Here is a 17,859-nt window from a genome sequence, read left to right on the forward strand (position 1 = left end):
TCTGCCTCTGAATTAGGCTGTGAGCAAATCATAAGTAACTTCTTAGACCTCGTATACACCGACTCCCCTGACATTATAACAAGTAAGGTTGGTTCTCCAGTTGGGACATCTGATCATGCCTTGATTTCATTAGTAGTGAAGACTGAGCAGCCTGTCCCTGATATATCATACTCTTGTAAAATTTATATGAAATCCCAAGCAGACTGGAATGGGATTTTGCATGATCTTTTGGGCTTGAGTTGGTCACAATTATATAGTAGTGTTGATCCTGTACTCCCTTTGAATGAGAATCTAGTCAACATAGTTGATAGGCGTATCCCTTCTCGTGTGCTAAGGTACCGAGTGAAGGACAAACCGTGGTTCAATGATGACTGTAGACGTGCTTATTTGGAGAAGCAGGAGGCCTATCACCTTTGGAAGGGTAACAGATCAGATTTGACCTGGAACAACTATACTCAGCTTTGAGCTTTTGCTCAGACAGTTTATGCCTCAACTGAAAAGGAGTACAATTTAACCATAAAAGAAACCCTTTCTGGTACAACTCAGGAACATAAATAGTGGTCTACCCTTAAATCTGCACTCTTTGGTGTAGATGCAACAGTTCCTCCTTTACTTAAACCAGATGGCTCAGTCACTCACTGTCCAAAGGAAAAGGTAAACCTCTTGGCTGATGTTTTTGACAGTAAACAGAGTAATGAAAAACTTGAACTTCCTCATTCCTGTTTTCCTGAGGCTAAACTAACTAATTTAGCTTTTCGATCTCGTGAGATTAAAGCTCTGTTGATGGACCTTGATGCTTATGGAGGTGTAGACCCAAATGGTAATTTTCCTTTGTTTTTTTATAAAGACAGCAGATTTCTTAGCTTCAAAGTTATCTGTTATTTTGCGCAAGTTAGCAAGAAAAGGAGCTTCTAGCACTTGTTGGAGAATTGGTAATGTTACTCCTCTATGTAAATGTGTTTGTGGTAGCTCAAGTCCCACTGATTACTGCCCAGTTTCCATAACTCCCATATTATCTAAAGTTTTTGAACGTCTTCTGGCAAAACGTCTTAATAGGTTTGCTGAAGGTAATCATCTACTCCCTAGTTTGCAATTTGGTTTTCATAAAGGCCTTGGAGCATGTGATACCCTTCTTACAATCTCCAATGCTATACAGAAATCCCTTGATTGTGGTCAGGAAGTTTGTATGATTGGCCTTGATTTTAGTGCTGCCTTTGACCGTGTTAATCATGAGGCCCTTTTTTTCAAACTGAAACAGTTGGGAGTGGGTGGGTCGTTTCTTAGCATTATTATTAATTTTTTAAGTAATAGATCTCAAAGACTTGTTGTTGATGGGCACCATAGTGAGTAAAGGAATGTGATATCCGGTGTTCCACAGGGTAGTGTTCTTGGCCCATTACTTTTCATACTACATACACATGACATGTGGTTTGGCCTAGAAAACAAGCTTGTTGCATATGCAGATGATGCTACTCTCTTTGCATCAATTCCATCCCCTGAATGTAGATCTGGGTTTGGTGAATCCCTTAACAGAGATTTAGCTGAAATTAGTGCATGGTGCAAATTATGGGGTATGAAGTTGAATCCTAATAAAATTTCTTTTCCTCACTGGGCTATTTTTCCCTGTTGGAGCCCTTGGGCTTATAGCATCTTGGTTTTCCAACTAGGGTTGTAGCTTGGCTAGTAATAATAATAATAATCAGAGAGTTTATGCTTCAACTTAAAAAAGAATACAATTTAACCATAAAAGAAACCGTTTCTAGTACAACACAGAAGCGTAAGTGGTGGACTACTTTTAAATCTGCACTCTTTAGTGTAGATGCAACAGTTCCTCCTTTACTTAAACCTGAGGGCTCTGTCACTCACTGTTCAAAGGAAAATGCAACCCTTTTGGCAGATGTGTTTGACAACAAGCAGAGTAATGAGAAACTCAAACTTCCTCATTCCTGTATTCCTGAGGTGAAACTAATTAGTTTAGCTTTTCGATCCTGTGAAATTAAAGCTCTGTTGATGGACCTTGATGCTTATGGAGGTGTAGATCCAAATGGTATTTTTTCTTTGTTTTTTATAAAGACTGCAGATTTTTTAGCTCCAAAGTTATCTGTTATTTTGCGCAAGTTAGCAAGAAGAGGAGATTTTACCACTTGTTGGAGAATTGGTAATGTTACTCCACTATGTAAATGTGTTTGTGGTAGCTCAAGTCCAACTGATTACCACCCAATTTCCATAACTCCCATATTATCTAAAGTTTTTGAACGTCTTTTGGCAAAACGTCTCAATAGGTTTGCTGAAGGTAATCATCTTCCCTATTTTGTAATTTGGTTGTCGTAAAGGCCTTGGAGCATGTGATGCCCCTCTTACAATCTCCAACGCTGTACAGAAATCCCTTGATTGTTGTCAGGTAGTTCGTATCATTGGCGTTAATTTTAGTGCTGCCTTTGACCATTTTAATCATGAGGCCCTTGTTTTCAAACTCAAACAGTTAGGAGTGCATGTGTTGTTTCTTAGCATTATTATTGAATTTTCAAGTAATAGATTGCAAAGAATTGTTGTTGATGGGCACCATAGTGAGTATAGGAATGTGATATGCGGGTATTGCGGAAGAGAAGAGAGATGTGATAGAATTATATATTGTATGAATCTCTCCCTATCTAAGAAGGGTGGGCTTGCTTTAGTAATAGTTCTCACAACCTTCGGCATGGTAAACCTTAATGTTACTGTATATGATATTGGGTCTAGGGTGGACCATCCCATCTTACTGAAGTTAATATCTGAGATAGGTGGGTAATTGTTGAACTTATCTCCCTTAGTCTGGTTGTCATTATAGGAAAGGATTGGGAGATTTCTTACCTCTTCCAAAGTTAGTTTATAATAAGGGTTTCTTCATTAGAAATGTTTCTTTTACAGATGAGTGACATAAAACTAAGATGCATCCAGGATGGAAGTGATAACCCAGCTAACCTGAAATGGTGTCACAAGGATTGTCGGGTTCATTGTCAATGTTCTGCTGATTAGGGCAGGGTTTGGGACCCTGGAAAATTTTCCATTTGTTTGGAGTGGATCAATTCTGCGGTATTCCGGCCTCTGCAGAACACCGAAGACCCAAGGCTGTTTTTCTCCTTTCTGAAAACCCAATGTCTGGAGTTAGGTGTTTCAGAAATCCTGTCCTAGTGGACCATGCACCTCGGAAATCTGGTCCTAGTAGACTAAGCACCTCGTAAATCCAGTCCTAGTGGTCCAGACACCTATAAAATCCAGTCCTAGTTGACCAGGCACCTTTGAAATCTGGTCCTAGTGGACCAGACACCTCGAAAATTTGGTCCAAGTGAACCAGGCACTTTGGAAATCCGGTCCTAGTGGACCAGGCACCTCGGAAATCTAGTCCTAGTGGACTAGGCACCTTGGTAATCTGGTCCTAGTGGACCTGGCACCTTGGAAATCTGGTCCTAGTGGATCAGGAACCTGAGAAATCTGTCAGGCACCTTTCCATGTTGTTGACTTTCAATCTGAGGATGACCTAGACTCAGCAGAAGAGGAAGCCTAACTGTTGGGTTGCTCAAAGAAGTGTTCCTCTGGGGACATCTCGAGGACTACTTTATTGCCTAGGACGTATCCAAGTCAAGATTCCTCTAATCAGGTTACCAGTCCGCCTGAATTTGGTAAAATTGCATTTACCATGGGTGCCTTGCTGATAGCTAGAATAGTAGAGGCAGTGATCCACTCTCTCTCTCTCTCTCTCTCTCTCTCTCTCTCTCTCTCTCTATTGTCAGCCCAATCAATATTTGGCCCATCCTGGTTATGTTGACCTGTTTTCTGATTCCTTCCTGCTCTTATTTAGAATTAGGCTGTGGCTGGGCCTTCAGGTTCCCAAGAAGGTCTCCATGAGAGTTCTTCCTTCTGGTCCTTTGGATTCGGCCCTTACGTGGCTTTCGGGTTACCAGTTTCCAAGAAAAACTTTAGGGTGGCGCTTTTCTTTCATTCCTGCAGTTTCGGCTGTAGCTGGACCTTTGTGTTATTGACTTATTAATTATAAAGGAAAGCTACATTGGGGCCTATTCTTTTTGATTCTAGGGAATCTGCTGTGGCTGTGGCTTTGGGTTCCCAGCTTCTAAGAAAGGGTCCAGTAAAATTTTGGAATCACATTGGTGTTATGTACCTTTCGTTTCCTTCATGACAACATTATTTGCTCTCTCTCTCTCTCTCTCTCTCTCTCTCTCTCTCTCTCTCTCTCTCTCTCTCTCTCTCTCTCTCTCTCTCTCTCTCTCTCTCTCTATATATATATATATATATATATATATATATATATATGTGTGTGTGTGTATGTATGTATGTATATATATATATATATATATATATATATATATATATATATATATATATCCATACATAATATATGTAGCAAAAATTGTAGATGAGGTGAAAATGGAAGCAAAGTTAATAGGAGGTCGACCGTGTCAAATTATTCAATCGAGTATTATCTCTGCTCCTCAAGATATTGTATCATATCTGCCTTCCAAAAATGAACTGAGAAAGACTGTAAAGAGGATTAGGCACTATGAACCCCCATCAGAACCAAGGCCATTGGAAGAAATCAACATCCCTTCAGTACTAAAACTTTCATTAACTGGCGATATACTTTTGGCAAGAGATTCTACAGTAGACCTTTGGTATTCACTACAACCAAAAATTTGAAGAGATTGTCAGCAGCTCCATACTGGATCATGTATGGTAATTTTAAGACCGTTCCTACCATTTTTTTATCAGACGCACACAATTCACGCTCATGGGGGGGGGGCAAAAAAATGTGGGGTCTTTCCACTTGTGTGTGTTTTAATGACTAGAAAGAATGAAGTCATGTATACACATTTATTTCAAGATTTGATTGACGTTGCTGATGAAAATGAAATTCAACTGAACCCACAAATTGGAATATCAGATTTGAGGTGCGTACAATCCAAGATTCTAAAAGCAAATTCCCTAACTTCAACAACAAACTGTTTATATATATATATATATATATATATATATATATATATATATATATATATATATATATATATAGGTAAATGTATATGGCGAAGACTCCAGGCAACTGGATTATCAATTTGGTACAGCAATGATGAAAACTTTAGTTTAAGAATTCGACATTTGCCTTGGCATCTCTGCCATCGAATGAAATTCAAGAAGATTTTGAAGCCTTAAAATCACATTTTCGAAATGAAGCGGAGGATTCTGTAATTTGGTTGGAAAATAATTATGTACTTGGACGTGTAAGAATGTGTTTGCTCAATAGTGGTGTCATCCATGCCCCACCATTATTTCCTCCTGTTATGTGGTCAGTACATGACTTCTTGCAATTAGGAATTCCACGCACCCAAAATAAAAAAATATCTGGCGTAGGAGGTGGGAAAACATCATTGGAAGAGCTCATTGGAATTCATAGTATAATAGGAGAAATTGAACGTGCTCATTGAAGTGAAAAAGTTGAAGAAAGACAAAAAAAATTATTCGGGAAGAACGCATCGCCATGGACATGAGTAAACATAGAAATCAAAATGTATTAGGTTATGTTCGTGGAATAGCCCACAATTTATCTCTTTGATTATTTAGTAAATTTATTGAGTTTTTCCAGTAATTTTAGCATAAGTTAGACATTTTACTTATACAATGTCACCTGATGTTTCATTTAGATGTGAACTCATTTTTTAATTATGTAAGTGTAAAACACACAGCAAACAGGAAAATTAAAGACCAGGTACCAAGCGCTTTCGTGTATTACCTACTCTTCTTCAGGGTACAAAGTAATTTAGAAGATAAAATCATACATACATACATACATATACCAAGGCACTTCCCCCAATTTTGGGGGGTAGCCGACATCAACAAATGAATCAAAAACAAATACAAAAAAGAAACCTAACAAAAGTGAAATACAAGCCAGAGACAAGCAAAGCATCATCAATGTGTGTAGATGATTATTAGTTGTTAAAAATAAATAAACAATTATCATTATATAATAAAATGCTAGTAATGTAACAATCATTGAACAATGTTTACATTGTATTTCCTTACAATTTCATTAACAAGATATGTCTAATTTAAGAAGACCGGAGCTAAGATATAAGATTTGATTATTAATATATTTAATAAAGACATACAATAATGTTTCTTTTGACAAGATTTTTACAAAATACAATCTCCAAGGAGTTTTCCCAGTCAATGCAGTGGTTAAGATCGTTCATGTGGACAAACTGGGCAATAGACATTTGTCCTGTCCTAACTGCATAACGATATTGTTTGATTCGGTTATCAAGCAGTTTTCCAGTTTGACCCAAATATTTCTTGTCACACCCAGTACATGAAATTATGTAAATAGAGCCATTATTATACTTTGGAGAATTATTCTTCAAAATATTCCTTTGTTCCTGAACTTTTAAAAATGCATGTACCTTAAATATTTTCAATAATTCTTTGATATAAGCATAATTTTCATTGTATGGATGTGCCAGCACATTCTCATTCTTAAAAGGCTACATATTCTTATCGGAATAAGATTTATTTTTAGCTTTCTGTAGAGACTTGTCAATTAAAACTTTAGGATATTTCAATTTAGTTCTTGCCATTAATTCTACCAAATTATGCGTCTGTAAATTCCGGGCTGTAAATCCTTAAATCCCTTAAAAACATACTTGAAAAAACAAAAACGTTTATACTGGTTTTATTATTAGAATAGTAATGAATGTGGGAACAAACGTTAGTAGGTTTCCCGTAAATATCAAATATTTTATACACTTTGTACCCTGAAGAAGTGTACGTAATACACGAAAGCCTGGTTCCTGTGGATTTTTCACTTAAATATTTATCACGTGCAGTTTTTGACTGATAAGTTTTTAATTAAGGGATTTTGACGAAGGAAAAATCTATTTCTGGGGAGAGACCTGTGACGCCCGATGTTTTGCTGTTGCCATTACGACTTCCTTCATTAGTTTTTATTATTATTAGAGTAATAATGATTAAATTTCATTTTATGTTTGAAGCTGGTTATTTACCAATTGAATTATGTTTATGCCTTGATTAACCTGAAATAAAAAATTTGGATGAGATTTCTTATGAGTGGCCTAGTTATCATACTAACTAGCTCCTTTTGATGTTAGAATTCATGTCGATAAAATCTTTGGAATTTGAAATTTGAATATCATTTTAAGAAAACAAGTTTGTTATTTCCCCACCTGGATTTATTTTTCCTTCCCTTCCTTCTCTTAATTTCAGTAAATATGGGCTAAAAGAAAAAAATAATAATCTCCCTCTCTCTCTCTCTCTCTCAAGTGAATTAAAAAAGATGATAGTTATCTCTATCTGTCACTCATCAAAGTTTTGGATAAAGATATTGAGATACATGGTTATTGGCCATGGATAGGATCAATGCAATGTCACTTATTTTTATCAAATCTGTTTGACTGCCGGACCATGGCGTTTAAAAGAACACCAATCGTACGGATTAGGGTTATCTTGAATTTGGGTATGTCAGTTACCTGGCGACTCTGGATTCTGGCTTCAGGCTTATGGCTGCCGGGTTTACAGCTTTCAGGTTTTTGTCCGGCTCCCATACTGCATATGAACTTTCAGATCTTTTACTGAAAGTAACACCATTAACGCTAAATTCAACTTAGGCAGTGAGCTGAGGTTTGGAAGCTGGGCATTTATAATCAGAATTACTGCTTCTAAGAGATTATTTCATCATCATCATCATCAGCCGTTACTAGTCCACTGCAGAACAAAGGCCTCAGACATGTCTTTCCACTTGCTTCTGTTTATGGCATTTCTATGCCAGGCCACACTCGCAGACTTTCTTAGTTCGTCAATCCATCGTCTTCTCTTTCTTTCCCTGCTTTTGCAATCTCTAGGTACCCTTTATTTTATTCTTAATGTCCATATATTGTCTGCCATTCTCACTGTATATCCTGCCCATGCCCATTTCTTGTTCTTACATGTTAGAATAGCCTCTACTTTACTTTACTTTCGTATCCATGTTGCTCTTTTTGTCTTAGTGTTATTGCCATCATTATTTTTTTCATAGGCCTTTGAATTGTAACTAATAATCTAAGGCATGAGTTAATATTGGTAGGACCATCTGATTAAATAGTTTTTCTTTTTAGTAAAAGTGGCATTTTACTTTCCATAATGTCATTTTGTTTGTCAAATGCTCTCCATCCCATGCTCATCCTCCTTTTAATCTAATTCTTGTGATCTTGGGAAACACCGTCTGTCCAAAGTATGTATATTCATCAACAATCTCTAGAGGTTCTTCCATACTCTTATTTGTTGTCTGTATTTTCATTGAACGTTATTTTAGCTTTACTAATATTAATTTTCAGTCCTACTTTTCTGCTTTCTCTATTCAAATCTTCTATTATCTTCAGTAATTCCTCCCATGATTCACTAAACACAATTATGTGATCTACAAATCTGAAGTTGTTGTTAAGGTATTCCCATTAATAATAATTCCTACATTTTCCCAATCTAAGTTCTTTAAAACTTCTTCTAAGCATGCTGTGAATAATTTCTCAATTGGAATTTCATCACTATCTTTGTGTCAGTTTTAGGATGGTTGTACTTTCTGTTTAGATATCTTCAAGTGTTCTAGCATGAAATTCCCTTTCCCTTGTCTTTGAAGAGCTTTCATTGCTGCTGAGGTTTTGGCCAAATCAGAAGCGTTGTCATAGTCTATAAATGCCATACATAGTGATTTAACATACTCTGTTGGTTTTTCCATTAGCCAACTTTGATAGCGATGAGCTTCAAAAGCTCTTGATATTAGTAGCTTCCTTTGTCAATTTAGTCTAGGAATTCATCTCAGCTAATTAAAGAGATAAATTGCTAGAATCTAAATTGACAAAGAAAGCTAACAATGGTAAGAGCATTTGAAGCTCATTACTATTAAAATTGGCTAATTATGTGAATTATCGAAGGGGGAGGTGTGTCATTATTGTCATCATCCTCACAATAGTCAAGTAGCTTACTCTTCCTTGAATTTTCCCTTTCTAACTTTATGGGCAACCATTGAAACATACTTCTCATGAGAGGGCTCATGATGTAAGCACTTCCTCACAACAGCTATTTAAACAACAACTTTTCTCTCAATACGATACATAAAGAGGATGTGAATCTTGATCTTACAGAAACAGTTCCCTTGAACACTTCATGAAGTCATTACTAACAAAACTGGAGTATGTCTTAATTCAACCATGCCAACATAGAAACTGAAGCACAGAGACTGACGCATCCCTTACCACTTGCCGTGAGAATGTTCCGTCCTTTACCAAGGGCATGTGTTCATTGAAGGGAAAAAATATGGGAACATTTTTTAAAAATTTAAATTTGGGGGGCAAATGTTGACTAAACCGGTTTAAGCCTCTGGAGAACAAGCAATATGAATATCAGGGAAGGTTCATAGAAATGATTTGCAACATCATGGCCCATCTTTTTGTGTTTAGAAGCAGGAAGGGAGACAATAGAAATCAAAATGTGTAAGGAAGAAATTGAGTCTCTATGGAGCTTAGACTAAGTGTGAACACTAATCTCTACCCCCCAATCAACTTCCACTACACCAGGCAAAGGAGAAAATACCTAACCGAAATTTTTCCCTGATCTACTCGCTTCTATTCTAAAGAGGTTTGTATCCATATCACAAACCGTTCTTGACACTCAGAATTTATTCTGAACATCTAAAGTTAAGATCACAATATTAACTCTAAACATGATACATAGGACTTCATCTAACAAACTGTTCATTGAACATTTGGCACAAAAGCATATTTTTAATCCAGAGGAAGACATGCCTGGTTCATTTTTCTCTAAATACTACTAACAACTATCAGGTTAAACAAAATTCAGGGAGCAAAGGCAGAGCTGAAGAGGTCAGTCCTCATTGAACTTAGTTTTACAACGCTAGCAATCCCGGGTCTTACTCCTTCGGAGAGGAAGGAATATAAGGGATGGAGAGAAACTTTTGCCAAATATTTTAAGGGTGGGAAGTGTGAGATTTGAGATTATAGTGTGATGAATCACTGGTATGATTTATCACAATAATGGGGTTTTAAGATATGTTATTTTTGTGTAAAAGCAAAAATCCTAATTCATGTATACATACAGTATACAGTATTTATGAAGCCATCTTCCCTTAACTAAAACTTGGCCGTTCTTTCTTTTTTCCTTTAGATAATATTTTCCATTTCCTGATAAGAAGGGAAAAAAATCTATTACATCACGAAAGCTTAAATGATTTTCTGATGATAAAATTGAAATCTGAAGGAATTTTAGCTTGCTTTAGTATTATTTTTTTTTTCATATCCCATAAATAAATGTATTAATTTTTTTTGTAAGTACAGTGGGGTCCCCAATTGTGCAAGAATTTGGTCGATCTATGGCCTCACATAAATGAAATGAAAAATAAAATTTGTTGAAACACTTGACGAATAATCCCATTAGGGCCAGGGCAAATGGCAACTTACCCATTCAAACGTTTTTACTACCCATGTTCAATACTTTCTATATAATATATGTATTTTTTTCTAATATTTACTTGAAAATGGGTTAAAATTGCACCCGGGATGTGTGTAAATACCGTATATTTTGCAATTAGGACAATTTTTAATGAATTTGTCATATCTGTTGTATAAGACGACTGGTGAATTCCAAAACCATCAGTGCACAGAATAGCTTTTGCTGTATCATTTAAAATCCAAAATTAACCAAATAAAAGTGATTTTATGTCATGTTTTTCCTACACACACCAAAAATCATGCCTCCTAAAAAGGAAATCAATGTTTTGTTGATGTTCATCTCTGATCATAACGAACCAACAAACATATTTATACATCTGCGTTTAGGTTAGTTTTGTCATTACTAATGCTGTTTTACTTACATTTTACTTAGAACTTCAAAATGAATGAAATTAATGCAATTTTATATAATTTTTTTCCTAAACATGCCTCCTAAAACAGAAACTTTCATTTGTTTACGTTTCATCGCCGATCATAACGAACACGTCAAGTGGTCCAAGTAATAACTATTAATACTAAGAGCTTAGTAACGATTATCTTATTACAAATATTTTACTTACCGTATCCGTATAAATCCCTACACACATCGCTAAACAGGAAAAATATTTTGTTTGCGTTTAATCACCAATAACAAACTACCACTAATAACAGTATGATAATTTACAATAATTATGAACCGTTACGAAGGATAATTTTACATTCCATTTCCAAAATAATTTTCCTTACTTCACTAATAAGTCAGTTTGATTTTGTATCAACTTGTACCCACATCAATTAGAATCAACAGCAAAAAAAAAAAAAAAAAAAAAAAAAAAGAAGAAAATACTAGACTAGCTTTAAATCAAAATTTATCAAACTATAACGTTCGATGTGACGAGATTGTGCAGATTAAAGAAAGTAAGTTAATTTGAATAATTATGTATTATTAAGGAAAAATTATTATTATGCTTATCTAAATGTTATTGATATCATAAACTCAACACTACCATTAAAATTATCAAAATGAGAGAAAGGGATAAAGGTTGGCGAAAACGTAACCACAACTATATGCTTACATTTTGACAGCTGAACTCGTATAGATAAAAGTTGATTTATTGTTGATATGGAATTTTTCATCAAAAAACGGATTTTGAAATAGGAAAAATCTATTTTTGGGTGAGATAGCCATGTTGTCCTGATGGAATTTCCTCATTGGCAGCTTCTACTTGGGATATTTCTGCGAGTGATATACCAGAGAAATTTTACCTTAGATATATCAACGGCGTTCTAACCTCCGGAGTGAATATCCCGAGAGATATCTTGTATATAACAGGGACTTGTTAATAGCAAGCCATAGTTATTCTTCCCCGAATAGTTAACCTTGTCTCGAAGGATAAGGTATAGGGTAGGATGCGAGGGCAAGAGAGCCATTACAACTACCGATCTCAATGTGCTACACCTAACAGTAACACGTTTCCTGTTGATCCATTCCCTTTCGCAGTCGCCATCTTTTATGGTCACTTTGTGTTTTTTCTGACTGTTTTTCTTAGCTTTTTGAGTGATTTCCGATTATGGATGCTTCAACTTCTTCTGTATCGACTTAAGTTGAGTACCCCGTTTTTGTGTGTTGGAGAATTTCGTGTCTCCGCCCTGTTTTCTTTAGATTTGCATGCTTTTATTGTCCTGTGGCTGGCATGCGGTGGGCGTCATTGCATCATGTTACCAAATCGCTCAGAAATACCAAGTTATGAGCAACCTCCATCAGGACGACATAACTCGAGCCCAAAAAAGATATGGATTATGAAATTATGTCAATAAAATGTAAGGTAAATATGGTTTGATTACCATAAGTATTAGTCAACATGTTAAATTAAAAATCGAACAATTGGGTTATCGCTATACCGTTCAATCTGACAGATGGTGCAAGATCGAAGAAAGGATAATTTGAATCATAATGGATTTTTAATGAAAAATTTTAATGCTAATCTAAATGTTTTTACCACCATCAATAACACTACCATTAAAATTATCGAAAGGCTAAAGAAAGATAACGGTTGTTTAGAATATAACACAACTCAATGTTCACATTTTATCAGCTGGACTCGCTTAGATAAAAAGTTGATATCAATGTTGATATGGAATTTGTCCTCAAATAGGCTATTTATTATGAAAGCATGACAATAAAATATAATGTAAGTATGGTTGGGTTTAATTTACTATCAGTTACCGTACCTAGGCCTACCAATATACTTGGAAAGATAATAGATTTGGTATGTTTCGTGGCAGACTTTAAACGACCTCGCACATACAGAGAATTTATTTTTTAGAGCTAGTAACAGCCGCATAAACGGGGAATTGCACAATTCGAACATGCATAATTCGGGACCCTGCTATAATTTATTCCATTTTAGCTATTAATGCTTTAGAATTATTTTTTTATAATCAAACGTTATTGAAATTTGTTTAAACTACCCTCCTTGACTCCTAACCTCTTTCTATTGTGGAAAGTGATGTCAGAAACATCTATCAGACTGAAATGTAACTGTGTATTTTTTTTTTTTTTTTTTTTTTTTTTTTTTTTTGCCAGAAAAGAACCTTGGATAAAGTACTTTTGATTATTCAGTTTCTTTTCTCTGTATTGCCCATATTTTTTACCCAACATTAGAAGTAAAATGAAATGAACATGAGTATTGATTCACTACATCCTCCTCTGGATTAGTTTTGGCAAAACCTTCAGCATCCTTTTTTATGTATATTATATGTGTTTTAAAACAAAGAAAGGGTGAATTAAACTTAACCTCCACCATAATGTAGGACCCAGATACTTGTAATTTTAAGTGAAGCGATTTGTGTTTTTGCCTTGAAAACTTCTCAAATAAAAATTGAGAACTAATTTTTCCTGGACCATTAAACTATAATAAACTTTTTATAATGACTGTTTCATAAGTAGTCGGACCTGTTAATTAATAGTTTTGACATGGTATTGTGGTTAAACTACTGTATATGGCTGGATGAAAGTGTTTAAAAAAAAATTCCGAGGTTGCCGGCATTAAAAGTGCTTTAGAGTAAAACCTTTGTCATGGTGGTAGACATCACTTTTTTTTTTTTTGAATACTGTGTAGGGAAAACTATATTTTTCTGGTCACTATTAATATAAAGCAATAATAATGTCTATCCATACCTCTGAGGCTCATTTCCAGACTTATAATGGCAGGTTGAAGGATTTATTCATGGGTGAGAGATGAAATTTGTCAAGAACTAGTGATTAATACATACCACTAAGTAAGCTAGTTAAGAACTAGTAATTAATACATAGCACAAAATAAGCAGTACTCCCTTGGAGTGTATGTATGTGTTTTTTGTTTTGGTTGTGACTAAAGTACAATACAGTATTTGAAAATTTCACAGAATACTAGTAGTCTGGCATGAAACTTGGCTTACAAGTTCGGCTCATAGATTTGTTTTGAAGTTATTAATTGCCAATCAATGTATAATTAAACTTACCAAACTTTGGCCATTCATTATTTGTGAAATTGAGTATGAAATGTGTCTTGGTAATATATATTGATTTTTTTCTAGGGAATGAGGTATCTTTATATAATCCAAGTTTGCTTGATTTGGCTGATATGGCTGATGATCCAGAGGATGACCCAATGAAATTTTTGAATCGATCTTCAGTTGCTAGTACTTCATCAGCTTCTGCTGCAGTATCACCTTCCTCATTTTGTAGTCCAGCTAAGAGCAAATTGGGATCTTCAAATGTGCCTTTAGCTGTATCAATAAAAGAGGAAAAAGTCTGTGATGAATTGTCCACTCCCAAGATATTATCGCCGGTGCAGAGTCCAATTTACCGTGGGAAGAAGAGAAGAAACTGATTTATATATTAATCTTAATTAGGAATTTAAGTGTTTTTTGTAAATTATGTAAGGTTTTATCTCAAAACACGACCACTAATATGATTAATAATTCTTTCTAATCATGTGCTCTCTTGCAGGAGTAAGCTTATTTTTTTTTTTTAGAATAAAAACCATTGATAGCTCTTCACCAAATTATCACTTTTGTTTTCATAGTAACTTTTTGAAGTAGAATAAGGGCAAAATATTTAATGGGTATATACTTGCATTTAAAGGTTATTCTATATTACAAGACACTAACACATAGAGTTTCAGAAGTATGATTAGCCAAATCCTGTTACTGTAATTTGAAAGTTTGGGTTGCTTATTTAGCATGGAAACAGTTTGATAGTCTTGTTAGTAATGAATAGTTAAGCAGGAAATTCTAAAATCAGATTTAAGATCTTAAAAAAGCACAATTATTTACGGTAGTCGTTTAGAAAATAGGCTGTGAGAAAATTTTATAATTGTTAAGCGATTTCAAAAGGTAAGTGTTTATAATTTAAAATTACTTTTGCTCTGCCTTTCAAAAGTGCTGTACTTAATATAGAAACTTCCAGGGTAGTAATCACAACTTGTATAATAAACAGCAGACAAGTGGTAAACTTCTGTAGCTTTCTGATTGGAAACAAATATAATGAACAAACTATTTTTATTATAGATGTTTCAAATTATGCCTTTTCTAAATTTATGACTTTTCTTGATGTTAATTATAATTAAAACACCGGTACATTATTCCAGTAATGTAAAATGTCATTAAAGTTACATATCCTCAACAATAAAAGATCATAGATCCCAAAATAGGGTGAAGTTAGTATAATGAATCAGTGGCTTTTAACTTGCATTTAGAAATGGTTTGGCACACTGTCTGAAACTAACCATAAACAAAGGCTAGACACAAGGAAATGATAAAACTCCCTCTAAAATAATGCTGTATTATTTACCGACGGACATGTGCTTAGCACAGTGGGCCGACTATGTTTTGCATATATTATATTCCTATAGGTATAACAATTATACTCATTTATTCTTGCTCTTACCTTGTAACTTTTATATGATACTATATTGTTGCTCGTCAGCTTATCAGTTACTTTTGCATTTGAAGTGAGTTATTTTTTTCATTTAAATCTTCAGTTAAATTCGTCTTTCTCCTGATTCTGTTGTTACTTCAGGAAGCATACTTGACTATAAAGAAAAATATTTTCATATTTAATTTTAAGTAATGTACTGTCATTTTTATGTACATTTGTGTTTCACTAGGAAATATTTTGTTACTCTTCATTTTGTAGAGAGATTGAAATGTCGATCATTGCATGTTTAGTTTTGTTTAATTGTTGTATATAGCTTCTTACCACGTGATAATCTCTTGTATTTTGATTAGTTTGAATGAAGGAATTACTTTCTGTAGAGGATTTGAGATCATATCAAATTCTTTTGTAAAGTCAAAGATAGTATTTCCATAATTTGTCTTGCTTAATTCTGCACATCTGATACATAAGAGTGCCAGACACAATGCAATTCTTAATAAGGGAAATAAAGTTGTTTTGTTGACTATTCGGTGAATAAACCTAATGGCTATGAATTTTAAGAGCTTCCCCAGGCGTACGTGTAGCCTCCTTCTCAAAGTTGGTTAAACGATTCTGTCTACTTTAAAATTTACAAATTTCCCATTTCATTTTACCGTACAGTAATAGCATTGCCCCTTAAGTATTGCGATTATATAGTGGTATATGGCAATGAAAATGCTGTGGTATTATATTACCACCTTGCCTTTTCAGTCCTCTTGTCGATTCTGAGTTTATCAGACATGTAGTTCTACCCAAGAATCCGGCTAGTTATTTTGCGTTCGAAGAGGTTATTTAGTTGCAGATTAATAGATGTCTTCTGCTGGATTTGATTTGCTTTCTTGTGTGGGTTGATGAAAGTATTTATTGCCAGGTGATAAAGATTTATATTCTTTTTGTATGACATGTTGAGGGAAGCAGTGGGATTTAACATTTATTGAGATGAATGTTGTAAGTTACTATACCCGTGCAAAAGTTATCTGGCCATTGGACTAGGTTCTTTTTCAGAATACTTCGTGTCAAACTCAAAATACTGTGGACATCTTATCCTCTGAGGGAGGAACCCAATTGGCTTATCCCTAAAAGTAGATTAAGCTCTTAAATGCCTGAAGCTAACCATTGTCTTGTACGTTTTTAAGAAAGAGGCGATAACCTCAAGCAGCAGAGCTGATGATGAACGATTTCGTATTAACAATGATAAACTAAAAAAAAATGTATCACGTTAATAGTGTGTGCCTTATATTTCCAAAAATTTCATTTTTGGTATGGAAATATAGTTTGGAATTATGTTACTACCATGAGGAAGTTGTATTTATTAATCTTATATTGCTTATTTTTTTTTTTTGTCTGGTTGTCCTTTTGGTGTGCATGACTTTACTTATTCCACATAAGAGTGAAATATTCTCTTCTTTCCCGTTCCCCATCGCTTTTCTTTTTGTTTGAGTTAACTACGACCTTAAGAGGATTATATGGATAATCGCTACGCTCCCAGCAGAGAAAAAGAGTCTTGTCAGTTTACTTATCTCCATAATCTTCAGCGTTGTTGTTAAAGACTGCATCTGTCAACATTCCAATACAAATTCACAAAAAGGTAGACAATAATGTACATCAATCTACCATTCTTTAAAAAAGAATTTTCTCTCTCTCTCTCTCTCTCTCTCTCTCTCTCTCTCTCTCTCTCTCTCTCTCTCTCTCTCTCTCTCTCTCTCTCTCTCTCTCTCTCTCTATATATACATACATACATATATATATATATATATATATATATATATATATATATATATATATATATATATATGTACATTACGAGACTTTCCAACATGAAGTTACAAAGAAACATATTGCCGTAAATAAATTACTCAGCTCATTTGTCATTGAAATCGATTCCTCAGATGATGAGGACGATGATTCGCCATAAAGAAAATGTTTTTTTTTTTTTTTTTTTTTTTTTTTTTTTACCAAGAATTTATTTGTGTATTGTTAAAAATAGATGAATAAATAAACAACTGTTTTTGCTTACCCTCAGAAGATAGAAGTGTATTAAAAGATGATACGTATAATGCCAATATCTAAAGAGCAGTAGTTATTTTTTCCATTAATACATAGAATGATATAAAATATATCCAAATAATACATATATAGGAAGGAATGAATAGAATAGGGAGTGAGAATAAGTAACCCGTTGTAGGCTACTTAATAAGAACCCAACCTTTAACCGAGACCCTCAAGGTCTTAAAAGCAAAACTAATCCCTCCCCACCCCGTGCTTAATCCAGATAAATTTCAGGTGTCCTTGTTTTAGGAGTTATAAAGGAAAATGATCGAAAGAAGAGGAATCCTCCACTAAGTATTCTGAAAAAGA

The 17,859-nt window shown here is 34.5% G+C and overlaps 1 protein-coding gene across 4 annotated transcripts in view; it reads left to right on the forward strand.

The window, feature by feature from the left end:
* The window catches only part of Hsf (Heat shock factor), a 562,710-nt gene extending 545,530 nt beyond the window's left edge, over nucleotides 1-17,180 (forward strand). For all 4 annotated transcript variants that reach the window (XM_068385887.1, XM_068385865.1, XM_068385876.1 and 1 more), the window contains one exon: nucleotides 14,121-17,180. In XM_068385887.1, coding sequence (XP_068241988.1) covers nucleotides 14,121-14,416 — 296 coding nt within the window. In that variant the 3' untranslated portion in view covers nucleotides 14,417-17,180. The remainder of the gene's footprint in view (nucleotides 1-14,120) is intronic.
* Nucleotides 17,181-17,859: the final 679 nt, after the last annotated feature.

This window comes from Palaemon carinicauda, chromosome 1, assembly GCF_036898095.1.
Source record: "Palaemon carinicauda isolate YSFRI2023 chromosome 1, ASM3689809v2, whole genome shotgun sequence".
NCBI classification, from domain to species: Eukaryota; Metazoa; Arthropoda; class Malacostraca; order Decapoda; family Palaemonidae; genus Palaemon; species Palaemon carinicauda.